At 42.6% G+C, this 26,935-nt stretch overlaps 1 protein-coding gene across 1 annotated transcript in view; it reads right to left on the bottom strand.

Annotated features, from left to right (window-relative positions):
- Positions 1–26,935, bottom strand: part of CHRDL1 (chordin like 1) — a 127,944-nt gene that overhangs the window by 30,380 nt on the left and 70,629 nt on the right. The window contains 3 exon segments of the mRNA XM_077889426.1: positions 265–332; positions 14,479–14,572; positions 16,234–16,376. Coding sequence (XP_077745552.1) covers positions 265–332; positions 14,479–14,572; positions 16,234–16,376 — 305 coding nt within the window.

The raw sequence follows: 26,935 nt of genomic DNA, 5'->3' as shown, positions 1-26,935 counted from the left end.
AACTTCCAATCTAGATAAGGGATACTTAGGTGCTGGGGCTGTGATTTTTTTTGTGCCCCTGTCCTGGCTCTAGTTACCAAATATACAGTGGACTTACATGTTTTGAGATTGGTGATAATATCGTTTAGTTTTCTAAGGCAAGGGAAAGAGAAATGGTGTTATAAATGGGCCCTTTTATGGAGTTCCTAGGATAACAGCCATGGAAGGAGAAAAGTTTGGCCTGGTGCTGCGGGGTGTTGAATTATTTGAGCTATTCACACTTACTGCTTCTCTGTTGGCAGGTTGCCGGAAGATATCACCATCAGAATGTTCCCACGACAATTCTCCATCCCCTGTTTATTGCAAAATAAAGAAAGAGTCATACAAACATAGAAGGGAAAACCGTCACCCTTGTGACCTAGCAACATTTTTGATTCTATGATCCCAAATTTCTCCAGACATTTTAACTGTTGTTAAGATGGCTATCCTTCTGTGTGCTGGGGGGCTCGGCTGGTTGGGCGTTGGACTCGATTTCGGCTCAGGTCATGATCTCAGGGTCATGAGATCGAGCCCTGTATTGGGCTCTGTGATGGGTGCAGAGCCTGCTTAAGATTATCTCTGCTCCCCCTCCCTTCTCTCTCTCTCTCTCAAAAAAATGGCTCTCCTTCATAAAGTGACCCTGAAAGATTCCTCTCTGGGCCTGCCTCATTTTTCAAAACAACTCTGAAGAAAGCTGCCACTTTTCAAAAGAGCCGATCGATTCACATTGCACAAAATTTGGGAAACAAAAGACAAAATAATCACTTTCCACTGTAATAGAGCTGTCAGCCTCATTTTTGCTTATCTTATCCAGTGACAGTTAAGTATTTTGCAGGTCATATTTAACCTGTGTTTAAACTACCCTTACAAAATAAGAGATTCGAGGATTTGGGCTGTCATAATTTGTTAAAATCACCATTATGTCTCTGGAAAGTTAGGCCCTGGTCTGAAAGTTAAGGTAAGACTTGTGGTGGCTGGAATATTTACATAACAGATATCCAAGATTTACTCCTCTTTTTTTTGCCTGAGATCACTTCCCCTGGTTTGTATGTCCATTCTTTGAACAGTAAACTACTTATCATTGCCTCACTGCCAGAGTAACTGGTTTGAGGAGGAAGATCCGACTTTTAGTCTTGAGAACAACACACTACAGACAGTGATATTCCTCTACTGATTAAAGATCACCAACCACAGGACAATTTCCAAGGATTTTACCTCGTGTTATCTATGACCAACCAAGTCACTGGGAAGAGCTTGGTCTTACTCTCAGTATCAATTCAACCATGTATTTGGCAGGGTAACAGGAAATACCAAAAAGTATCAGCATTTATGGATTTTCTGTTTGAATTTATCCCTCGAGCTTTCAAAGCCCACATGGAGATAGTAACATGTTACTGGTTCAAGGATGTGGTAGTCCTGTGAGGGAAAATTAGATAATATCATTGGCTTTTAGGATGTTCCAAAGACCTCGAAATTCCTTTGAAAGCAATATTATCTGGCAGTGACATATAACAAAGTTATGACTTTAGCCCTTCATGATTTAAAGATCATTTCATGGGGGAAAAAATTAGGATTCGTCAAGAGGTGCTTGGGAGAGATTGAAGGAGTAAGTGATCAGTAAGACAGAATCATGGAAAGCTTCCCAAAATAATCAGTCATGTTTTTAGAAGTAGGCATCACGGTGATATGATTTAACATAAGTAACTGCAAAGGAGCAGAGCTTTGAAACAGTAAGGAACATATGGAAACAGCCAACAGGATGTGGCTGTGGCTGTAGTAGAAAGTTCAGATGTGAAACAAGAGAGATGGTGGAGAGGAAGAAAGGAAGAGGGAAAGGGGAATAAGAGAAAGAGGGGAGGGAGACTTAAGTAAGGGTAGTAAATAATTGCTGTGTAGACTTCAGAAAGAGGCTAAAGAATTCACATTTTATCCTGTTACTGATTTTTATGTAGAGTTCCTACAGTAAAAGAAAGAGGTGACTTGTGGCAGCTTTGCCTGGCAATTGAGTGTCACCTAGCTGGGGAGCAAGTGGAATCTTGAGAGGCCAACCAAGAGGTTGTTGTAGTAACATGTGACAGGTCCCGAGAATCTCTAAAACAATGAAACAATGAAGGAGGGACAAACCAGACTACTCCAGATAAAAAGGAAATGATAAGATCCCTTGGGGATATTTGCTAACAGAGAATGGTGGTAAGGGAAAAAACAGTATAAAAGGATGTTAGGATTGGAGGGCACCTGGGGGGCTCCATCAGTTAAGTAGCCCACTCTTGATTTCAGTTCAGGTCGTGATCTTGGGGTCCTGGGATCGGGCCCCATGTCCGTCGGGGAGTCTGCTTGAGGATTCTCCCTTTCCTTCTCCCTCAGCCCCTCCCTGCTGCTCTCATGATCTCACTCTCAAATAAATAATTAAATCTTAAAAAAAAATTTTTTTACATAAAAAGATGCTAAGGGTTGCAAGTATGACCAGCTGGGAAATGGCACTGCCCTTGACAGTAAGGTGGGATGAACTTAAATGTACTCATTCTGTTTTCACTGGCAGTGGCAGGTCTAAGCTTTGTCGTGAGCCAGATGAAAATGTGGGACCGGAGAGAAGACTGGAAACCAGAAGAGATTCACCAGCAAATGGCAGAACAGAATGTCAAAGCTATAGGATATGTTTTCTAATCTAAGTAGCCCAAAAAGAACAAATTTTAAAAGAAAAATGAGGGGATCCCTGGGTGGCTCAGTGGTTTAGCGCCTGCCTTCAGCCCAGGGCATGATCCTGGAGACCCGGGATCGAGTCCCACATCGGGCTCCCTGCATGGAGCCTGCTTCTCCCTCTGCCTGTGTCTCTGCCTCTCTCTCTGTCTTTCATGAATAAATAAAATCTTTAAAAAATAAAAAAAAAAGAAAAATGAGAGAAGAGCTCTCTTCCCCAAACGCCCTTTGCAAATGTAGACTTAACGGTTGGTACTGGCATGCAATGTTTACTTAGCATGACCTTCTGAGAAGGTCAATTTATTGCATTTAGACTCTAGAGTCTTCAAAGGGCTTTTAGATAGTGTCTTGAAATACTTAGCGTCTAAGCAGAATCTCGAAGCAAGTAGTCCCTGTTAAGTGAGCCGATAGGTAAGATAGCAAGACAATGAGGAGGCAAGTCGGGATCAAGCATGGGAGTGGACTATTAATGTCTTGTAACAACAACGTGTCGCAACACCTAAGCATTTGCAGACAGGCATGTGTGCCTCAATCGGAATCATTTCACCTCATTAAAAACTACTGGAGTCATTACTTCTGTATAGATCTCAAGTAGGAATGACTACTATTTTGGTTGCTTTTGAGCTTTTGACATCATCAAAATGGCATTCTCTAAGTTGGAATGTTCTGTAAGCAAGGAGTCATTCGATATAATTTGAACCATAGTTAAATTGGAAGAATCTTCTCAGACGTCCACATTTTGTTCAACTGTGAGTGATTCTCTTAGACTTGGGCCAAATCTGTCTGGAGAGGTGATAATAGTTATCCATTTACTATTTTAGATACTACACTTTAGATATATCTAAGAGACAAAATGCATAAAAGAAAAAAGCAAGCACCAATACTCTAAAACCTGTTCCTTTCCCTCCTCCCTCCCCCATCCGATTCACTGGTAAATTATCTTGAGTGAGAGGGAGCTTCTTTTTTCAGCCAAGGCCTTACTTAAAACAAAACAAAACAAAACAAACAAAAAACCCCCCAGTGATTCTAATGGAGACAGATGGATTCTAGTTAATTCTGAGAAGCAACAAGATGTAATTTTAACCAATTTTTAAAACCAAAATGAAAAACAACTCTAGTGTACTGTATGTCAAACAATATTCGTTTAACCTTAAAAGCCACATGTGTTGTTTATTCAAACCTCAATTATAATCTGAGTGGTACCCTATAGAGCTAAAATGGCTTGGCTTTCTGGTAATGGGAGAAATGGAGAACAAGCATTTGAAATACAGTCAAGAGCTGGGCTACAATTCGGACTGTTTATAACTCCCGTGGCTTCCATTAATCTCTGGTTAGCTTGAGTAGGTCACAGAAGTAAACCCTGTCCTCTCAAAAGGACTAAGTGTACAATGAGATTATTAGATACCCATGAAGATAAGCCTCAGAAAGCAAAACTACGCCAGCATGTGGCCACTTCTGAACCACACACAACATCATAAAGAGCGTGCCTATAGGTCCTGATGGATCTGAGACAACCCAGTTTCATGCCTCTTTTTCTACAGGCATAATTACTGAGCCCTCTCCCTTTCAAAAGTGTCTTGGTTTGGATGATAAGATATGTAGTCGCTCTAATCATAAGGCACATGGAAATGAAATGAATCCCCGAGACTGGGTGGGGGCTGGATGGTGATCTCTGTGACAAGGGAAAGGGATCTCTGTACTTTCAGAGCAACATGTCAAAATCAGCAGAACCAGGGCAAATTATTAAAGGGCTTTTGTGAGGGGAAACCGGAAGAAGGCGGAGAGGAAGAAAGTGATCGATCGTGACATCTCCACCTACTACGTGCCAGGTTCTGGGGTGAGCCACTTGATGGCCAGCAGATAATACCCAAGCTGGAGATGAGAGAGTGGAAGCAGATGACTCAGGGGCCTCTGCCAAACATCTAATTCTACAAATTCTGTTGAGAGGGAGCAAGCATGCTGAAATTTAAGTGAAGCTTTAAAGAACCTGGGTCACAAGGATTCTCCACTGTTAGACCTTGGAGCTAACAACGATATACAGTACCACAGGAAGTCCTCCAGTATTTTGTAGACAGTCATGTTTTCTAGAAAATACTTCACTGTCAAAGCACTTTATTGTTTGGGCTGTCAATACAAGCTCTTAGCATTTTAAACACAGTATCTGCTTGAGACACACAAAGGCACAGACAAGGGGGAATCCTGCCAAGAGGAGCAAGCCAAATCTGAAGAAGAATACAAAAGCATTTATCCAGAAAAATCAGAAATACATACTTTTTAAAAAGGGCATTGTGAAAGTTGCATGTGCTTGTGAGAGGGAATTATGGGAGAGGGCACAGAGAAGTTATTAGCTAGATGGTACCCACAACCCAGTCTGCTCTTCCAATGGCATTGTGGTTATGCATATCCAAGATGATACTTAGAAATGGGGCCTTTGAGTCTCATCCCAATAACTCGGCTGGAAGAATTACCATGTCCAGCCCCGGGGAGCAGAGTTGTCACAAAGTCTGTTCCTCCCAGTAGCCTCAGAGTTCAGAGTCCTCAAAGTTGCTCCACATCCCCAAGTTGAGAGGCAACATAGCAGTCACAGCTAAGAGAACCACCCACGTCAGCCAGACTACCTGGGTCCAAGTCCTGGCTCTGCCCCTTTGCACCCGTGTGACTCTGGGCAAGTGATGAACCTCTCTGAGTCTCAGCTTCCTTATGGCTAAAATGGAGACAATCAAATCCAGCCCAGAGAGTAGTGGGGGATGAAATGGATTAGTGTAAGCAAAGAGCTCAGAGCAGTGCCTGGCACAGCAAGTGTTATTCCTCCTATTCCTCCCATCTTTTCCCTCCTCTTCTTCCCTCATTCCCCTCAAGAGTAGCTTACCCATGGGGAAAACCCAACTTAAGGACTCCCGTGAGCATTTGAAGTATCTAACAAGGAAAGGCTCTGGATTAAACAAAAAATGAAGCCCAACAATAAGAAAAACATTTATGCCTGCTCATAGAAATGGAATTATCTCATTTTAAAATCATTCCATTTTGATTTTTTTTGTATAGATATTTTTCCCTTTCTTTTTTATTTTATTTATTTTATTTTTATTTTATTTTTTATTGGAGTTCAATTTGCCAACACATATCATAACACCCAGCGCTCATCCCGCCTAGTGCCCCCCTCAGTGCCTGTCACCCAGTCACCCCATCCTCCGCCCACCTCCCCTTCCACTACCCCTTGTTCATTCCATTTTGAAAGCCAGGATCCTGGATGCAGGAAAAGAAAAAAAGAAAGAAAAAAGGCCACAGAGATTCTTTTAGCCCCATTCCTTCTGAACTGGCTTAGATTCTCTCATAATTATGCTAGTCCTCTCCTAATTGTCATCTTTGTCAAAGAGGCATTTGAGTTTTAATGCCATCCCTTATTCTCTCTTGACTTAAGATGAGGCTGAAGAGGGCAGATACCTGCTTCATTGGGAGACAGTGCAATCTTGTAGTCATAAAGCAGAGTGATAACAGTCCAAGGACCCAAATAAAGAGAGTCCTATGATACCACATCCATACAGGGAAAATAACAAGCAGATAGATGGAGAAGGGAAGCTCAGAGATCTATCAATGTTTACTGCTGGTCAACCTGGGAATTAATGGAAAGCAGTCCATTTAAAGTCCTTCAATTCACAAATACTGCATTAGCTCCCCGGCCTTATCCAAAGAGGACTGGGATGTCTGGTGGGAGTAGGGGACATGGGGTTGGTTTTCATGGCTAAATCCAAGGGGTAAGTGGATGTAGTCATTCTAGTGATTTGCTTGAATAAGTGGTATTCACTGTCCACTTTGCCTCGGCTACAAGAGACTTGGACTTTGTTGTAACATAGATAATATTCAAATATGACTCCCCCTGCCTGACACTGCTTGTCTTGCTCACATTTCTTTTTCTTGTTCATGCTGTCAGTCAACAAATCAGACCAATTTCTAGAAATACTGGGGTCTAGGCTCACGAAGATTATTCCAATGAGAATAATGCACATATGTGGTGGTGTGTTTCTGGGCAGTCATGGCATTCCTTGAAGCAGTCAGAAGGACAGGGCTGAAGGAAGAGTAGCTTTAACCTGTGAAGAAGTACTTGCTCTGAAATACTTCACTGGAAATTCCTTATTTTTATTATAGAACCAGATCCCTATACATATGAGAAACCCTTCAATCCCAGAGCAGGATGGGGGTGTTTATTCGACATGGCCAATTAGGAATCGGTGTTATTCATTTGTTAAGCTCAGAATGAAAGTCAATGTCAATGCTGTCTCATCCACCGTCTGAAGGGCTTTCTGTCTAAGAAGAAACATTCTAAGTGGCACCTGGGTGGCTCAGTCGGTGAAGTGTCTGCCTTTGGCTCAGGCCATGATCCTGGGATCCTGGGATTGATCCCTGCACTGGGATCCCTGTTCGGTGGGGAGTCTGCTTCTCTCTCTCTCCCCTGCTTGTTCTCTCTCTCTCTCTCTCTCTCATTCTAATAAAATAAAAATAAAATCTTTAAAATAAAAAAGAAACATTCTAGACATAAGAGATATCCCAAGTAGGAACACGATGACCAGAGAGGAGTGAGAGTCCTGGGAGTGTCAGTAAGTACCTGAACATGAAATCTGAGCACAAGGGCTGGAGAGAGAACAAAAGCAAGCTGGAAAGTTTCCATGGAAAAAGGAAGCTTCCAGTGGAGATTTAGATTTAGATTTAGAAGAGGAAGGCCAAGGGTGGGCTGTCAGATGGTCCCCATCTTCATGAACATGAATGGTTCACCTGAGAACAGGGCTTATTAATGGTTGTCAGACTCTTCTGTCACTGAAGAGGTCAGAGTGTTTCAGCACATTTTGAAGTTTCAGTTAGAGCACAGCAACTCAAAAACCATAAATGACTGAATTCATTTTTATCTTTTTTGAGCAGTGTGTCTCATTAACGATGTCTTCTTCCTCATCATGACCTGGTGATGGTGGTGTTTCTGCAGAAAATGTGGACAAAACCCAAAACAATGCTAGGCCAATACACGAGGATCTATATTTGGAGGTGCTGTTGTTTTCCCCAGTTCTGTTTGATTTTGAGAAGTTTGAAAACTTGGGGAGATTTTTTTGACATTATTACAAAATGAACTACCTTGCTCACCACTTCCCTCAAGACCTCTGGGTTCCAGCCAAGAAGGCACCTCACGTGTAATTTTGCTGCTTGTTTTTGTTTTTGTTTTTGAAAGAGAAATAAAAAGCCTTAGGTAAAATGATAGCTGTCTTGAATACTGACAAATTGCTTTTAGACAGTTGCTTCTGGTTTTCAGTCACTTGTGGAAGTTTGTAGAAATAGCTCCAATTTCATAAAGCAAGATTCAATTTTCTCCTTTGGCTCTTTGGAAATGTATTGGATAAATGAGCTTGGATTGATTAAGTTGTAAGTTCAGTCATCTCTCTGGCCTCCCTACCTAGGACTCACTTAGAATGCTGTCAAGAGATTTTCATAGCTGTAGCTCTTTCTTTTTAATATATCCACCACAAGAAATGCGTAATTTTATGCTAGGGTAAACAGAGGAAAAGGGTGGCCCTTCCCCAGGTAAGGAGCTGAGACCAATGAAATGATGAACAATACAAGAAAATGTTTTAAATACTGGACTCTACAAGCCAGACTAAGCCCCAAGTGTGGTCCAAGGAGCTCAAGGAGGACTAGAGTTATCAGGTGGGGCTCTTTAGAAAGGGTGGGACATGAGCTGGGCTCTTGAAAGATGGATTAGGATCGTAATCTGTAGGAGAGAGGAGGAAAGCTATTCTAAGCTTGTGGGGAGTGAGAGCTAAGAGAGGCACATAGCAGGAGACAAAAGTGGGAAGGAACAGAGCATATTTTAGGACAAAGGGAACAGCCAGCCCAGAGTATAAGGTGTGCGTGTTGGCGTCAGAGGAATGAGGATGAGTAGTAGGTTAAGGAAGGGGAAGATTGCTTTATAAATCACCTTTTAAAACCATCTGAAGAACTGACACTGTATAATGTGGTAAGATATGGTAGGCACTGACCAACAGGATCAAGTATTTCTGTAAGAAGAAAAGCCTGGACTAGGGTATTATGCACACGTAAAACAGAGGAAGTACAGTTATAGACGCTCCTACAGCATCAGGTGGCCAGTTCCACTCCCTGGTGAGATCCTGGGAGTGTAAGACTGCCATTGCTATGCCCTAACTTTTTAAAAAAGATTTTATTTATTTATTCATGAGAGACACACAAAGTAAGATTTTATTTATGTATTCATGAGAGACACACAGAGAGAGGCAGAGACATAGGCAGAGAGAGAAGCAGGGTCCCTGCAGGGAGCCTGATGTGAGACTCGATCCCAGGACCCTGGGATCACACCCTGAGCCAAAGACAGATGCTCAACCACTGAGCCACCCAGGCATCCCTGTCATGAGGATTAAATGAGGTATTACACACATATGTGCTTACACCACTGCCTGGCACGTAGTAAGTGCCACATATGTACTCTGTCTATGCAAGCTTGCCTCTCAATACAGTCAACAACACCAAACCTCTCTCGTCTAGAGTTCAAGTACAGAGCCTTCCCCTTTGCTTTGGCAAGATACGCAGGAGACAGGAAGCAGAAATGATAAGTGGGAGAGGGAAGCTGGGAATGGGTATAAGTTTGAGGCCTGCCTGCCCAGAATGTGGTAGTCGTATGAGATTTTTGTTCTGATCAAGTTTCTCTAAAGGTTCCAGTGGCTGTTTGCACTCCATTTCCAGTCCAGATGAGGTTTGCTGAAGTGCCAGCAATGACATGCCAATGCTCTCCTGACTCCTAGCCTCAGGGACAGTCGAAAGCCCTGGAGCTGGGGTTGAGATCCAGTCTGTGGCTAATACTGCCATGTGACCCAGGAAGAGAGCACACACCTGTGTTGGGTGACAGCGCAGAGAAAGAACCCGTTCAAATAGGGCCCTTTATATTAACGTTTGTGAGTTCAGCACTTAAAAGGGTATTTCTCTTGCAGTATTTTGTCTGCAATTAGGGTGGTCAGCATAGGGGAGAAGTGTGTCTGCATTCCCAGCTGTATGAGTAATACACTTATGCAAGATATACCTTTGTAAAAACACCATCTCAGCAGGAAAAAAAAATAACAAGGTGCTTCCAACATTAGCACTTCAAAGGAGATTCAATCACATTATATGCAATTGAAAGATGGAAAGAAATTCGAGGCAGAGAGAAAAGCATCAATTTTATGAAAGTGTGGGATTTAGTCTTCATAGGGAAAGATGAAAGAGAAGGGTTTATTTAGGCTGGAGGAGAGATGGTAGAGAAAGAACTTTGGGAATTGTCAAGTGTATGAAGGGACAACACAGGATCCGTCACAGCTCGCTTTTATGCATTGCTTTTGAGGACATGATAAAAGAAAGGAAATTTATTTATTTTTTTTTAAGAAAGGAAATTTAAATTGTGACAAGAGAATCACTGAGACGATGGTGCACCCCAGGATCTGTTACCACAAGAGGGATGAGAAATTAAGTTCTGTGTGTGGAGATTAAGTAAAGAAAAAGGCAAGACTATCAGACATAGAGGAGAGGGTGCAATCATACTTAACTCCAGCCAATAAATATAATAATATTGTGTGAAATATAATAATTATTTCATATGAAGCAATAACTCTGTATCAGAATTTCTCCTAGGGAAGCTGAGGTGGCTTAGTGTTTGAGTATCTGCCTTCGGCTCAGGTTATGATCCCAGGACCCCTGGGATCGAGTCCCGTATCGGGCTCCCCACAGGGAGCTTGCTTCTCCCTCTGCCCATGTCTCTGCCTCTCTCTGTGTCTCTCATGAATAAATAAAATCTTAAATTAAAAAGGAAAAGAAAAAGACTTTCCTAGCTCTCTTCATCACCTTGGTTAATTTTTACCTTTCCATAGGTGTTAGGTATTATAAGCTCCGTTTTCAGAGCTGAAAAAAAATGAGGTTCCATGTAGGTAAGCAGCTTGCCAGAGGTATCACTAGTAGGTGGAAGCTCAGTTACATCAAATCTGCGTCCTTCTGGCTTCAAAGCCTATGTCCGTGGCACCACGCCTTTTCTCAGGAGCAATAGTATGTCTTTTGGCATCTGCCTTTCTTTTTTTTTTTTCTTTTATTCATTGTTCTTCAGTTTAGATTTCTTATGGTTTCCTTTGCTTCAAACAATATAATCTCAATCTGACAAGTGGATTATAGCAACTAGCTGGTGATGTGAGCAAACACGTGTACTCTGTGCGGATTCTCTTCCCTTTGGAGCAGACTCAAATTAAGGTGGGGGCAAAGATAGGTAGGGAGATGAGGAACAAAATGCTCATCTTTTCTGGCTTAAATGTCATAGCTGTATGGATGTACGGACACCCTCACTGTGAGAAAGCGTCATAGAAAGATACAAGGCAAACCAAATGAGGCTGTCATGAAATCCACGCTGACTTGTGAGGACCACTAGAAAGGGCATAAGAAAAGGGATGAGCATAAACTGGTACTCAGAACGAGGTCATTTCCTGAAGTGTGATGGGGTTGGAAAAGTACCTGGTCATCAGAAATGACACCAAATGATTTCTTACCTACCATGAATCAATGTACAGCCAGCACCACCCCTACCACAGCCTGTCAGTAATTCAGAGGCAGAAAACACAGCAATAATATCATATGTCAGGTGCATCTAATTCAAACTATCATTTTCTTTTTATTTTATTTTATTTTATTTATTTATGATAGTCACAGAGAGAGAGAGAGAGAGAGAGAGAGAGGCAGAGACACAGGCAGAGGGAGAAGCAGGCTCCATGCACCGGGAGCCCGATGTGGGATTCGATCCTGGGTCTCCAGGGTCGCGCCCTAGGCCAAAGGCAGGCGCCAAACCGCTGCGCCACCTAGGGATCCCTCAAACTATCACTTTCTGGCAGTACTTCCAAGCTAGTGTGCATTCATTCAAAGAGCGCCTACTTTGTACCTAGAGCAGTGCAGGGGGAAGAAGATGAACCAGAAATAGCTTTTGCCCTAAGAAGCTCATAATTGGGGACACCTGGGTGGCTCAGTGGTTGAGCATCTGCCTTTGGCTCAGGTCATGATCCCGGGGTCCTGGTATCAAGTCCCACGTCGGGCTCCCCTCAGGGTGCCTGCTTCTCTCTCTGCCTAGGTCTCTGCCTCTCTTTCTCTGTCTGTCATAAATAAATAAATAAAATCTTTAAAAAGAAGCTCATAATTGATAGGGAGGATAGGACATGGGCACACATAATAAAAAACAAAAGGTAATGAAGTGATAAATGCTACTAGAGAAGCACCCAGGAAGTGCTGTGGAGTCTCAGAAAGGAAGGTGGTTTACTCCTCACTTATAGATTTAAAAAAAATGCTTCATAGAGGAAGTGGCAGTTGGGCTGGCCTTTGGATAAGCGGGAATTCAGGATGGAGAAATTAAGGATGGCAGGGGGAAGGCAGAGGAGAGAGAAAGGCCTTCTGTCTAGTATTTATCGAGATGTGGCCAGAGGATTGCCTGCATCAGAATCTGAGGAGGTTGTACCTGAGCTACGTCTTGGGAAACTTGTAGGATTTCCATAGGCAGAGATGAAAGGAAAAGGATTTTCCAGAAAAAAGGCAAGTTTCCCTCCTCCAAGATCTTGCTGTCCATGTCAGTTTGTACCTAGGCATCCATTTTGTTCCCTTGACCTCCTAGTTCTCTATCATGAAATGGCTGTGACTCATTCATCCCAAAGTCAGTTGCCATATAGTTGGAATTAGATCCTCCGGCCAGTCAGAATGACATTTGTTACTTTTCTACTGCTTCCAGGTTTCAGATTTTTAATGTGCTCAGTTTAAGTGCACTAAACCCAAATATGAACCATTGTTAGGGCTGCCTCCAGTCATCTACATGGTTTTAGGAATAGGTTCTTAAAGCAGAGTCTACGGGCCATCTGCCTCCAAGTGGACAATGGGGCCTGCCCACATGTACATGCCGGGACCCCACCCCAAAGCCATTGAATCACAATCTTGCAATTGTTGTCTGAGGATCTGAAAGTTCTCCAGGTGATTCTGAAGCACACTAATGTTGGAAAAATCTTGCTGGCAGGGGGGCGGGTAGTGAAAGCACAAAGGTAAGACAGCACAGGAACACTGAGAGAAGAACCTGAGGTGCGGGAATGGAAGAATATGGGCTAGAAAGGTAAGTTGAAGCTACAGTGTGAGAGGCCTTCACTGTCTGAGGCAGGGGATTGATGTATATTCTAAATGGTCCTTTTCCTGCAAGATCTCATTTAAACCTCACAGGCATTTGGAAGTAAGTACTAACATTATCCTCCCTTTAGAGATTGTTAGAAAGGCTGAACGCACTGCTCATGATCCAGCTAGAAAGTAGCAAGACTGGGCTCAGAGCCGAGGCAGCTGGTTCCAGAGGCTCCAGTGTGAACCACTAGTTTGTACTGTGTCCCCAAACCAGACACCTGCCCTTTCACACGAGACAGGCTACTACACTCGCCTTCTTCCTGGGCTCTCCCCTTGCTTTGCGGCCTCCCTCCAATCTAGTATGGATACAACAGCCAATGAGATCTTTTAAGGCATCAACTGGTTCATGTCATGCCCTGCTCACAACCTTCCAGTGGCTTCCCAAGGTATTTAGAAACTGAAATGCAAACTCCATCCCATGGCCTTGAAGGTCCTGCATGGTCTGACCCCCGCTCACTTCTTCAGCCTCATCTCCAGCCAGTGTGGACTACAATTACTACAGTCGAGAGAAGAAAAATGTAAGTACACTGTTTCAATCTTTATTTATTTGTTTATCATTTGTCTTCTCTGGTAGAATGTGAGTTCCACAAGAGTGAAGAATGGGTTTTTGCTGCTATGTATGCCACATCTGGTTGTAGAGGGTATGTACTGCATAAATGTGCTGCACAGAAGGGGTGCATTAACAAGGACTTTCTGGAAAATGGCAGTAAAGTCTCTTAAGTAAAAAATAATTCTCTTTGTAATTTGCATAAAGATGCCTTAGAGTCTAGCAGTGCCCTGTAGGTTACTCTACTTACCGATACGTATCTAGCTTCTAGCACTGGGCTGAGCTTACAGTAGATGCTCAATAAATATGTCGACTGGATGGAAGGAAAGAAGACAAAATCAGAATGCTGCTAGAGGGAAAGCCAGAAAGGAAAGGGATAGTGAAGACAGCTGATAGATTTAATAATTTGCGAAGAGGCAATAAAGGATAAATTAAAGGTGATTATGCTCGATCTGAGAGGATAGAAATGGCGTCATTATCAAAGAAATGGAAACCAAACAAAAAAACACTGGCTTGAGAACAATGATGCCATTTTGGCTATAATCTGAGAAGATGACACCTTCTGCCTTCCATTTTGCTTTTACTGAGTTTGTCACCATTTAACTGTGGGGCTTTAAAGAATATACCTAGATTTTCCCTGCAGAGTCTTCAAAATGGTCACATCAGGGCTCTGCAAGGCCCATTCTTCCTGTTAAGGCTATTCATGGAAATGGCCTATGTTTCACAATTCAATAACACAGAGGCCCAGCTAAAAGTGATCAAGGGAGAAAAGATACAGGCACTCACTTTCTCAGTAGATGACACTCACTCTTATTCTTCTGCCACATGTAGGGCAGTTTCTTTCAGGTGGTGGCCCTTAAAATCAGTGTTTCTTTCCTCCCTTTTTTGAATGGATTGCCCCCCTCTCCACCCCAGCTAAAACCTAACGTTTCCACAAAAAATCCCTTTCTTACGACATTGGACAGCTATCCAGGATGGCAGCACCCCTATGTCTTGTGATATGGGACACATACCTCTGCATACCCGGCAGCAGGAATCCGGAACAGAGACTGGGAATGCACAGGTTAACTTGGGACAAGTCTTGAGACCACAGTACACATTTCCCTCCTGCCAAGGAGAAACAGAATTTAAGGTCAGAAGGATCTGGGTAGAAGCATAAAGTCTTCTTAGCTCAGGATCTGGGATGAGTAGGAATCCAAAACATGCCACCCATTCCCAGAGCTCTCCCATAGTTAGTTCTAGAGCTTCCTAAATGTTATGATGCTTTATTTTTTTTTCTGTTTACTATTTCTCCACATCAGAGACTATGTTACCGAAGAATTGGCAATCCTTGTTGGACATCCTGGTCTAAGATGGTACAAAGCAGTCAGTGTTAGGGCTGCCACTGGCCTGCCAAACCCCGAAATATGGTCTTGCTCCTGTCTTCTCTGTTCACTGTATTCCCTGGTCCACATCACACCCCAGATGGATATTAGGATTCCAGGGAACGCAGATTTGTATGACAGCCATCTTTTATAACACTCCAAACCAGGGAGACTGGCTGTCTGGGGTAATACAAAACTACACAAGACGATCTGAATGGATTCCCCAGTTCAGCACCAGGCAAGGGAGAGGATCAAATTTACCTGCTATTATGTCTGTCTTGACATAGTTTCCACTCCCTAAAGTTCTATGTTCCAAACATCCTTCCTTAAAACTTGTTCTTATAAGCATATTATTCTGGGGCTAGAAGGCTCCCTAAAAAGTCATTAGTAGGGGCAAGGCCACAACCAAATTCTCCCAAACCACCAAGATACCATATTTTTACTGTAAGTCCCCAAGGGAAGGGATTCTAGAACTTCCCTTGGCAATCCAGTGTTTAATGCCTTTACAGAAAAAAAAAAATCCTAATTCTAACTTCATTGCTTCACACTTCAGTTGAAACAACCATTTTATCCCATTTTCTGGTCCTACCTATTACATTCTTTGGACTGCACAATTCCATGAAGATATAATCAGTACACTTTATTCCTAAGGTATATACGGTTCTTCTGACAAGTGATATCACAGGAACAATCATGTTTTGCTGAGAGCGTTCTCACTGCAAGTTATCCAGAGCAAACTGGCTGGGAGAAGACATCGGAGATGGGAACCAAGAGATCCCCCATTTTCTTGTGAATTGGACTGAGTGGCCTTCAATGGTGCCAATGGCTTTTCTAGCCACAGCATCCCCAAAGCTTCGAATAGTTGAGTCCCTCTGATGAAGGCTTTGCTGGGGTGACTATTGTGAAAAGGATGGCAGATCAAGACCATCAGGTCATGTCTATCCATTTAAACAGTCCTAAAGCTTTAAGACCAGGATATGACAGGGTCTGATTTCTTTAACAGAGGTCAGGGTTGTTCAGGGTTTGTGAAATTCAGGGAGTCTAGATTAACAGGGAGGCTGAGGATTTCAATGCAATTCGTCTTGGGACACCTGGGTGGCTCAGTTGGTTGAGTGTCTAGCTCTTGGTTTCAGCGCAGGTCGTCATCTCAGGGCTTGTCAGATTGAGCCCCATGGGGGCTTCACGCTCAGCAGGGAGTCCGCTTGAGATTCTCTCTGCCCCTCCCCCTACTTGTGCACACACTCGCGCTCTCTCTCAAATAAATAAATCTTTTAAAAAAATAAATGCAATTTGTCTTCCTTTCAAATAACTCACTGTGTAGGCTCAAAGAAAAGGTAATAAGCACTGGAGAAGTTCTGGTATTGGGGTAGGGGCCAGCAGGAATGAGAAGACGCTGGGTCTTACCGAACAGCTGCACTGCGTACACTGATTGGGTTGCCGGTTCTGAAAGAGCCCTTCAGCCACGAACAGCTCACCATGTTGGTAAGTAGTCCCGTTGTATTCACAGGACTTGCTGGTCACCTTATTGTTCGCTGGGGGTAGGGAGTCTTCTGGGACAGAGCGGAGAAAAACCACACCGAGTATTGGCATTACTGCAGAGAATTTCATAAATCCCAACAGCAGAGGGGGCTGTACCACATAGAGGGAGTTCAAGATAACCCCCGATTCAGTGGCTGATGACTTTAGATAATATGAAAGCAACCAGACAAGAATGGGAAGGGACATGACCATCCATCTATTCTTTCATTTGTTGAGCGTTTATTGAATGCTTACTATGTGCCAGGTTCTGTGATGGGCGCTAGAGAGAAATCGGAGAAGGACAAGACCCCTGCCAGCACTGAGCTAAGAGACCAGGCGAATAACGTGTTAACTTGGCTGGAAGGAGGGAGTTCTTTCAGAAGAAGAATAATCTATTACAACTACCTTGGTAACCTTACCTCCTCCCATGTTTTGTATCACTTGGCATGTGTTTGTATGCTTATTCCGGCCTCTGGAGTCCTTGCTTTTTTTTTTTTTAATATATAGTTGACAGAGAGTCTTTGCTTATTTTAAATACCACCACAAAGATCACCCCCCTCCTCCCACTCTTTTCCACCTACTGCAGTCCTGATTTTAAAGGCTTGGGAAAAGTTCCTTTTCCTCTAGGAAGCATCCCCACATAGCTCCAGCCCATAATCTGGACCTTGAAAGACATGTCATTTCCAAAGTGCACAAACCGGCACCTGAATGTTACTATAACTCCCATTTGTGAATTATAGTCACCTAGCCAAAAATTTACAAAGAGATTTAATATAAATTATTACCAGGGAGCCTCATAACAACCCTATCAATCAAGTAAGGCTTAACTTCATTTTTCATTTGAGGTTGACTTCTCTGAAGTCCCAGATGTAGTATGTGATGACCCTAAACTCCATCTTTTTTCTGTCAACCTCTGTATACATGCAGATGTATTGCTTTTTAAGGACCAGGACTCTACCTTACAGGTCTCTTTTCTCTGTGGCATCTAGTGCAGGGTGGCCATGTAGCAAAAAGTCAATGTACCAATGCACCTGGGGACTTGGCTCTAAGTGAATGGTCTCAAGAACTCTTTTTACAGGGCTTCCTTAAAATGCATGGTGTATGTACTTGTGTGTACATACTCACGCACTCGTGCATACACACACCCAACAATGAACAAGCCCCCAGATTAAACTCATCACTGATGTACAAATTAACAAAAGATCTAAATAGGGCTTGGAAAGTGCCCTCTGTAGAACAGTGGAAGAAGAGAAATCAGGGGAGTTGTGTGTTTCACTAGGGGAAGGCTTAGACATTAGACCAGCATCCCTTCCTTCCTATGAGTCAAAAGTATAATGCAAATGAGTTCTTCTTATGGGTTAATTATACCTCAGTATAAATACAACTGTTTAAAAAAAAACAATGATACTCTGTTTTCCCTTCAGATCGTATAAATCTTTCACCCTTTGAAAAAACAGAATAAAATTCTTCTTAGAGGGACTCCTGGGTGGCTGAGTGGTTGAGCGTCTGCCTTTGACTCAGCGTAATCCAAGGATCCGGGGATCAAATCCCATATTGGGCTCACTGCAAGGAGCCTGCTTCTCCCTCGCCTATGTCTCTGCCTCTCTCTATGTGTCTCTCATGAATAAATAAATAAAATCTTTAAAAAAAAAGAAATCTTCCTTAGGATGTAGGTGAAAATGATAAAGGCTAATGGTAATAGTAATAATAATAATAAAATAATAGCTAACATTTACTGAGCCCTAATTAATATGCAAGGCACAGTGGTGAGTGCTTTTCCATACATGCTCACATTGGCTTTTACCAATAATATTCTAAAATGGACATGATTATGCCCATTTTGCTGACGGGGAAAGTAAGGCTTAAGAAATTAACTGACTTGCTCCAGGTCACACAATTTGCAAGTGGTAGCACCAAAATCTGAACTGACGTCGGACTGATTTTAGAATCTTCCAACCTTACCACTACACCAAGGGCGGTGTCAATCACATCAAACCTGTAACAAGGAAGGGACCATTTAATTTTAAAACCAAAACCAATGGAACAGGAAGGCTATGTTGTCTCTCTACAATGTTTTGGCCTACATTAACCAGAAAACTGCTATTACACTTACTTTGGCTTCAGCAATTTGCATAACTAACTCAACTCTACACTTTGCTTTATACATTGATCTGGCTGCAATTTCTGAGTAACTCACTACTTATTAATGACTCTGTACAGGATACAAAAGTAGTTCCTTAACAAGAAGAAGCCTTAGGGACACCTGGATGGCTCTGTTGCTTAAGCATCCAACTCTTCATTTTGGCTCAGGTTATGATCTCAAGATCCAGGGATTGAGCCCCAACTAAGGTTCCACACTCAGCAGGAGTCTGAGATTCTCTCTCCCTCCCCCCGCCCCTCCCCCTGCTTACATGCTCCCTGTAAAATAAATCTTTCAAAAAAGAAAAAAGAAAGAAGAAACCTTAGCTCCTAGAGAATGTTTAACTCATACTACTTGACCCTAAGCCCCTGCTCCTGCCCACAAATACATGCAACCAGATAGCTGCAGCTGGTAGACAGGAGTGAAACTCACTGGAGAAAGGACAGAGGCTAGCCCCTTCACTCCCCTGGGCTTTAATTATACCAAATCTCAGTATTTTGTGGTGAAGGAAAACTGGGATGACCTACAAAAGAATATCTACCATGACTCTTACAGGAGTTGACAGATCTTTGGAATGCCAAAAAAGGAAAAAGAAGGTTGGAATTATTTTGCTTCAAAATAATGTGGATTGATTTTCTTTCAAATTGAGTCTGCTGCTAAAAGGTCAATGGGGAAGCAACTGCAGGGTGAGGTTTTTTTTTTTTCCTTGAGAGTCTTTCTTGCAACGGTCTTCAGAGTTGCCTAGCATTGCATCTATTAATCAGCTCAACGGGAGATGGAGGAGGAAGCAAAAGAGAAAAAGACAAAAGAGAATCAAAGAAAAAAAAAAACGATTATAAGCATGCTTACTGCTAGTTTTACACGACAAACTTATCTAAATATCTTTCCACTTATTCTTATTTCATTCTTTTAATAGCCTTAATGGAGTGATGGGAGAATTACGGAAACGAGGCTACTGACATCCAAAAAGATTCCGCCCACAACACCTAGCTATTTAACAGGAAAGCCGACTCAAAAATAGAGTTTTCCCATCTCACAATTTGTGCTCTTTTTACAGAGTGGGTGTTAATACTGGCGTGTGGAAAGGAAATGAAATCTGTACCTGGAAGAGATCTGGGCTCCCATGTTACTTGCATCCCATGCTCTTTACAGCATTATTCACAATAGCCAAGGTATGGAAACATCCTGTCAGTCAACGAACGGATAAAGCAACTGTGGTACATGTACATATACAATTGAATAGTATTTGACCCTAAAAAAGACATTTCCCCAACTTGCAACAACATGGATGAACACGCTAAGTGAAATAAGCCAGATACAGAAAGAAAAAAAAAACTTGTATGGCCTCACTTTTTGTGAAATGTAAAAACCCGTCAAATCTATAGGAGCAGAGAGTAGAATGGTGGTTACCTGGGCTCAGGGGCGGGGGCAATGGGGTGATGTTGGTCAAAGGGCACAAAGTTGAGGTTCTGTAAGATGAATTATGTCTAGAGATCTAATGGATAGAGAGCATGATGACTGTAATTAATCATACTAGGTTGTATACCGGACATTTGCTCAGAGAGCAGATGTCAAGTGTTCTCACCACAGAGTAAATGGTTACTATGTGAAGAGATGATGCTAATTAACGTGGCTGTAGTAGTCATATATATATATCAAAGCAGGATGTTGCACACCAATTTCTACTAAAGAAAATAATTTTTTTTAAAACTGGGAGGTAGGATCACTGAGTCAGAAATGCCAGCTTGGGGTGCTCTCCATAACATTGCACAAGCCACTTCACCCCTCTTGGCCTCCATTTTTCTTTCTAAGAATGAGATGTATGGAGGTATTGAATCACCATATTGTACATCTGAACCTCACACAGCACTGTATGTTACTTATACTAGAATTAAAATATATATTTATTTATATATTATAAATACATTTATTTTAAATATATATATTTATCTTAATATGTAAATATATATATGGGGAAAAAGCCACCCCCAAACTTCATGGTTAAAAACCATAAAAATCAAAACTCATCATCATAATAAATTAGTTTATTTAGGGCATGGATGCAAATGCTAGCTTCATAGTACAGTGGAACAGCAGGGTCCTTACATTCCGAATTTATAACGTGAAGTAAAGGGTGCACAGTCTCAGAAATAAATAAGTGGGAGAAGTGACTTGTAATCTGCAGTTTTATCGAATGAAAATGGGTAGTTGTAGCATAAAAAAATGGGACATGGGATTCAAATCTCCTCTTGCATCTTTAGAAGGCCACCTGGTTCTCTGCCCTCTCCCTTCCTAGATTTTCCAAGGTGACTGGGCTTCTAAACCAACGGTCCTGGGAACACATTCGGTGTTCCTGGCCGGAAACTGGCAGAAAAAAATAGTCCAAAGCAGAGCTGGTCTCAGGGCCCCTCAGAGGAATGCTATTCTGAGGAGGATCATGGGGTAGCCGACAAGCACGAAGCTGTGTGACTATAGTTGTGCCTGGAAAAGAAGCTGTTCTTCCAGGCCTCCCCCCACATTAGGGATGGTCTTATATGCAACAGAACCATGACTTCTGGAGGGGGGCTCAGAAAAATGCTCCCCTAGTCTAAATATCTCTTTCTTTGATCTCACTGGTGCCTAAAATGCCATCCCTACAAGTCTACTCCTTTGGGGTAAAAGGTTGCCTTTCTGCCATCAGGTTTTATAATCCTAGTATTTCTGTGAGAGGTTATACATTGTCAAGAACATCTCAGTATGAGTAACTTTGCCACAAGTTTGTTTTCTTTTTTTCTCTTCAGAGAAACAGGAAAATCCTACCAAGAAGTCTGTGGTCCTATCCCACTTCCTTTGGTACACTATTCTCTCCCCTCCTGGCACTGGCCTCCTTCCCACCCTCCAGAACCCAACGTCCTCATGCTGGTTGCTGATTTCTATTTTGAGGGTAGGGTTGCTCCCCCTACCCTCCAATTTCTATTTTCTTGGTGGGCCACTTCTTGACAAGTCAGAAAGGCTGCTTGCATGTCAGGAGACCAATCAACTCCCAGTGTTTATGAGAGAAATGCAAACCTCTCCAGAGCTCCCAGGGATCAGTTGCCAATCTCCTGGACTCCAAGTCCCTCCCTTCTCTTGCCCATTGCTACTGTTACTTGGGTTCCTACTTTACTCTGATGGCTTAGCCTGGTGCTAATGTTTCCAGTCTGGTTCTCTGTCATTCTATTGGTGTGATCCCAGCACATCTGCAGACCATGCTGGAGGTGTGGCAGAGGGGAATTTAGAGATGAAGACAGAAGGCTTGGAGTAATTTAATTATGATGAGATATACAGACACACACACAGACACACACAGACACACACACACACACACAACTGTACAGTCCAAAGAGTTTGACCCTAGACCTCAGAAACCCGAGAAGGAAAAGGCAAAAGTGTCAAGGAACGAAGTCCTGAGATAGGGAGCTGCTTATAGGCAGTGTTTTCAGCCCTGTCTCACATCGATGCAAACAAACAGAATTGAGCCTGGTCTCTGAGGTCTGTGAACATTAGGTACAAATCCCAGTTTTGGCCTTTCTTTGAGCAGTGACCTTGGGAAGGCTACTTAATCTCTTTGCATCTTGGTTTCCTCATCTTCAAACTAACTATATCATCTACCTTCCATGGCTGTGAGGTTTAGAGATCATTTATTTGAAAAAGCCCCCAAGTATCTGGTATGTAACAACAGTGCACAGTAAATGGTATAGAAAGAAGGCCCACAGAGGAATGCTATTAAACCTGAAAAACATAGAGGGATTTCCTTGTTTCCATGGATAACTGGGCAATTAATTAAATGGCATTGGGGGCACCTGGGTGGCTCAGTGGTTGAGCATCTGCCTTTGGCTTGGGGTGTGATCCCGGGGTCCTGAGATCGAGTCCACATCAGGCTCCCTGCAGGGAGCCTGCTTCTCCCTCTGCCTCTGTCTCTGCCTCTCTGTGTTTCTCATGAATGAATAGATTTTTAAAAAATCTTTAAAAATTAAATGTCGTTTGCTTTGTGCTTATGTGTACCTTGGTACTCTGGGAATAAAGACTATTTTATGTGTGCTTTGTGCTTATGTGTACCTTGGTACTCTGGGAATAAAGACTATTTATAGACTATTAAGAGACTATTTTACTTTTTTTTTTCCTTCTTCATTCAACTTCTACTTATGGGGGTCTCTGACTATACCTAGAGCAAACAGGTCCTTGACTGTATCTTGATAATAGTTGGCACCATGCTAGGTTAGAGCTACAGAGATAAATAAGACATGTCCCTGATTTCAAGGAAAATCCTACTCTTGTTGGAGGGGCTGGCATTAAAAGATGTTAAAAAATAACATGTTTAGATAACTCGTATGGGTTAAGGTTGGAAGAGAGGTAAGATTACTGCAAACTGCCGAACTATGGCAAATGGGAAGAAATGTCACCTGCATCATGAACAATTTTAGGTTAGACACTAGAAGGCTGCATTTCTCATTCTAAAATTGTATGAAGAGTTTCGGTTGGAAAAAAAATTCTCAAAATTCAGTTTGAAGAGTTTCTGTTGGAGGAAAAAAAATTCTACTTGAAGGCCAAAGGCTAGACTAGGTGACTATTTCAGGTCCTTTCCAACAATAGAAAATCAATCCTACAAAGCTGGTCACAGCTCTACTCCTACTCATGGAACAGACCCTAGTTAGAACTCTGTATCCCCAGCCCAACCACAGTGAGATGGTTCTTTCTTCCTGACACCATTCAACACCTCCGCGGAAAGTGGGAGCTTTCTAAAGCTTTCTGCTTTCTAAAACTGTTTTAAAGTATGCAAATTCCGGCCACTTTTAGGTCTTGGCCGGACAGCAAGAAAGCAGACGCCTGAGGGTGCTCGTGGGAAACCACTTAGGCTTCTCCAAGGAGCGCAGCTGCAGTGGGACAGCTGGGTGCTGCATAAAGCAAGGATGCAAAAAATCCTGCAGAATGAATGTATCCTGAACAGTGGCCGCCTATAGCCCCCTTCCAAAAAGGAACAGTGCTCAGCCTCTGAGGCCATGTGGGCTCAGATGAGTTTTTCTTTGGGATGCTCACTAAGAGCAAAGGTACTGCTTCAGATGGGTGCAGCAGCCACATCAGGGATGCCTACCATTTAGATTTCTTCCTTTCAGTGCATAAGACTTCCAGATCTTTCCCAAACTGTCCTCCTCCATAAAAGCTGAACTCTCTGGCCCACCACACTGAGATCCTGGTAGGGAGGCTTGGGATTCATCTCCATTCATACCCAGGTGCCAATGGAAGACAATGTTTGCAAACAGGTTACTTTTCTAGATAATTAAATTGTTACAGGGGCCTTTGATGCTTTAACCATAATGAAGCTGTAGAGCAAGAGGCAAGGGGTGTGGAACTTTCCAGAATTTAGGGCTTATGTGGAGGAGATTACTGAAAATACAGCCTCTAAGATCTGTCCAACTGAGAAGAGAGAGAAGAGTTTCCCATTCGGGTCCAAATTCCAGCTTCGCTATTAATTAGTTACCATTATTAGCTGAGCAAATCACTTTACACTACTGAGCCTCAGTTCCCCCACCCAAAAAATGGAGCAGATAACAGGACCCACCTCATAGGCTGTTGTGAGGAACCAACAATTTGAGATGCGTAATAATGTGCTTGCCATACTACTGGGTACATATTAATGCTTAGTAACTGCTGTTACTAACATTGTGTTACTATTAGCTATAAATGACAGAACTTCTGGAAGGTAGAAAGTAGGCTGGTGAGGGAAGAGATGTGGGCCTGCCTAATCTTTATAGTGCCTGCAGTACACTTGAGTTTGTGTCCTCTCTCCCCCACGAATTCATATATTAAAAAACTAATCTCCAATGAGATGCTATTAGGAGGTGGGGCCTTTGTGGAAGACATGAAGAGACATTTTTCCAAAGAAGACTTACAGATGGTTGGGGTGCCTGCATGGCTCAGTCAGTTAAGCATGTGACTCTTGATTTCGACTCAGACCATGATGTTAGGGTCGTTAGATTGAGCCCCCAATTAGGCTCCATTCTCAGCATAGAGTCTGCTTGGGATTCTCTCTCCCTCTGCCCCTCTTCCTGCTTGCATTCTCCCCACCCCATCTCTCTCCTAAATAAATAAATAAATAAATAAATAAATAAATAAATAAATAAATAAATAAAATCTTTTTTAAAAAAGGAAGACAGAGTTGCCTGGGTGGCTCAGTTGGTTAAGTGTCTGCCTTCGGCTCAGGTCATGATCCAAAAGTCCCGGGATCAAGCCCCCACTGGGCTCCTTACTCATCGGAGAGCCTGCTTCTCCCTCTCCCTCTTCCCCTCCCCCTGCTCTTGTGCATTCTCTCTCATAAATAAATAAATAAATAAATAAATAAATAAATAAATTTTTAAAAAAGAAGACATATAGATGGATAACAGATGCATGAAAAGATGCTCAACATCATTTATCAGGGAAATACAAATCAAAACTATGAACAGATAATCACCTCACACCTGTCAGAATGGTTAAAATGAACAACACAGGAAACAACAGGTGTTGGCAAAGATGTGGAGAGAGGGGAATGTGCTGTTGGTGGGAATGCAAACTGGTACAGTCACTCTGGGAAACTGTATGGAAGTTCCTCAAAAAGTTAAAAATAGAACTACTCTACCAATTGTACTACTAGGTATTTACCCAAAGGCTACAAAAATATTGATTCAAAGGGACACATGCACCCTGATATTTCTAACAGCATTATCAACAATAGCCAAATTATGGAAAGAGCCCCAATGTCCATCAACTGATGAATGGATAAAGAAGAAGTGGGGGCAGCCCAGGTGGCTCAGTGGTTTAGCGCTGCCTTCAGCCCAGGGCCTGATCCTGAAGACCCAGGATGGAGTCCCACGTTACGCTCCCTGCATGGAGCCTGCTTCTCCGAACTCTGCCTGTGTCTCTGACTCTCTCTGTCTCTCTCTCCCTGTGTCTCTCATGAATAAATAAATAAAATCATTTAAAAAAAAGAAGAAATGATACATGTGTACAACGGAATATAACTCAGCTATAAAAATGAACAAAAGCTTGCCATTTGCAACAACATGAAAATACAATGCTAAATGAAATAAGTTAGTCAGAGAAAGATCAATACTATATGATCTCACTCCTATGTGGAATTTAAGAAACAAAACAAACTAGCATAGGGGGAAAAAAGAGTGAGAGAAGCAAACCAAGAAACAGACTCAACTCTAGAGAACACACTGATGATCACCAGAGGGGAGGTGGGTGGGGGGATGGGGGGAATTTGTGATGGGGATTAAGAGGGGCCCTTGTGATGAGCAACCAGGTGTCAAGTGGAAGTGTTGAATCACTATATTGGTACACCTGAAGCTAATACTACACTGTATGTTAACTAGCTCGAATTTAAATAAAAATGTGAAAAAGAAAAAAAGGGAGATGGAACCTTTGGAAGGTGATTAGGTGAAGACAGCACAGCTCTCATGAATGGGATTAGGACCCTTATCAGAAGAGACGGGGGAAAATGATCTCTGTTCTCAGCATGTGAGGAAACACATGAAGGTGGTTGTCTGCAAGCCAAGAGGTGGAGTCTCACCAGACACAGTATTTGCTGGCACTTTGATCTTGGACTTCCCAGCCACCAGAACTGTGAGAAATAAATATTTGTTGTTGAAGCCACTCAATCTATGGTATTTTTGTTCTAGCAGACCACGCTGAAACAACTGTATTCCACTGCTCCGTAGAACTTAAAAATTGCCAGATTCTGAGTGGTGACTAGAAAGTCACATCTGAGCCATCACATTCACCAAGAATCCTTTTATGCCTTTGTTCTCAGCTGACTGGTAGGGCAGACTGTTCCTGCTACAGTAGAGCTTCCAAAGGTGGCAAGTCCACTCTGTCCCTAAACTCTCTTCTTCTGCTCTGCCAGAGTGCCTGACATAGCCCCAGGTTCCAACATTAGTTAGGGGCTTTACCTTTCCCAGAGGTTTAATAAATTCACACTAGTGAGTCCCAAAGACTGGAAAGGAGTCCTCCGATAAAGAGTAGGGCATTGGTGTAGGGGAGAAAAAACCACAGTGTGGGACCACTTTGTACCCACCTAGGATGGCTATAATAAAAAAGTCAGTAACACCAAGTGTTGGCGAGGATGTAGAGAAACTGGAACCCTCCTCCACTGCTGGTGGGAGTGTAAAAATGTAAAATGGTACAGCTGCTTTGGAAAACAGTCTGGCAGTTCATCCAAGGTAAATACAGAGTTACCACATGAACCAGTAATTCCACTGTGGGGCATGTACCCAGAGAAGTCAAAGCAGGGATTCAAACAGATGTGGTACACGCATCTTCAGAGCGGCATGATTCATAATGGCCAAAAGGTGAGAACAGCCCAAGTGTCCATCAATGGATTAAAGGATAAACAAAAGGTGGTATATCCACATAGTAGCAATATTATTCAGTTAGCCTAGATCCACCTTG

This window comes from Canis aureus, chromosome X, assembly GCF_053574225.1.
Source record: "Canis aureus isolate CA01 chromosome X, VMU_Caureus_v.1.0, whole genome shotgun sequence".
NCBI classification, from domain to species: domain Eukaryota; kingdom Metazoa; phylum Chordata; class Mammalia; order Carnivora; family Canidae; genus Canis; species Canis aureus.
Note: the sequence above shows the minus strand (reverse complement) of the source record. Positions and strands in the feature narration are given on the sequence as shown.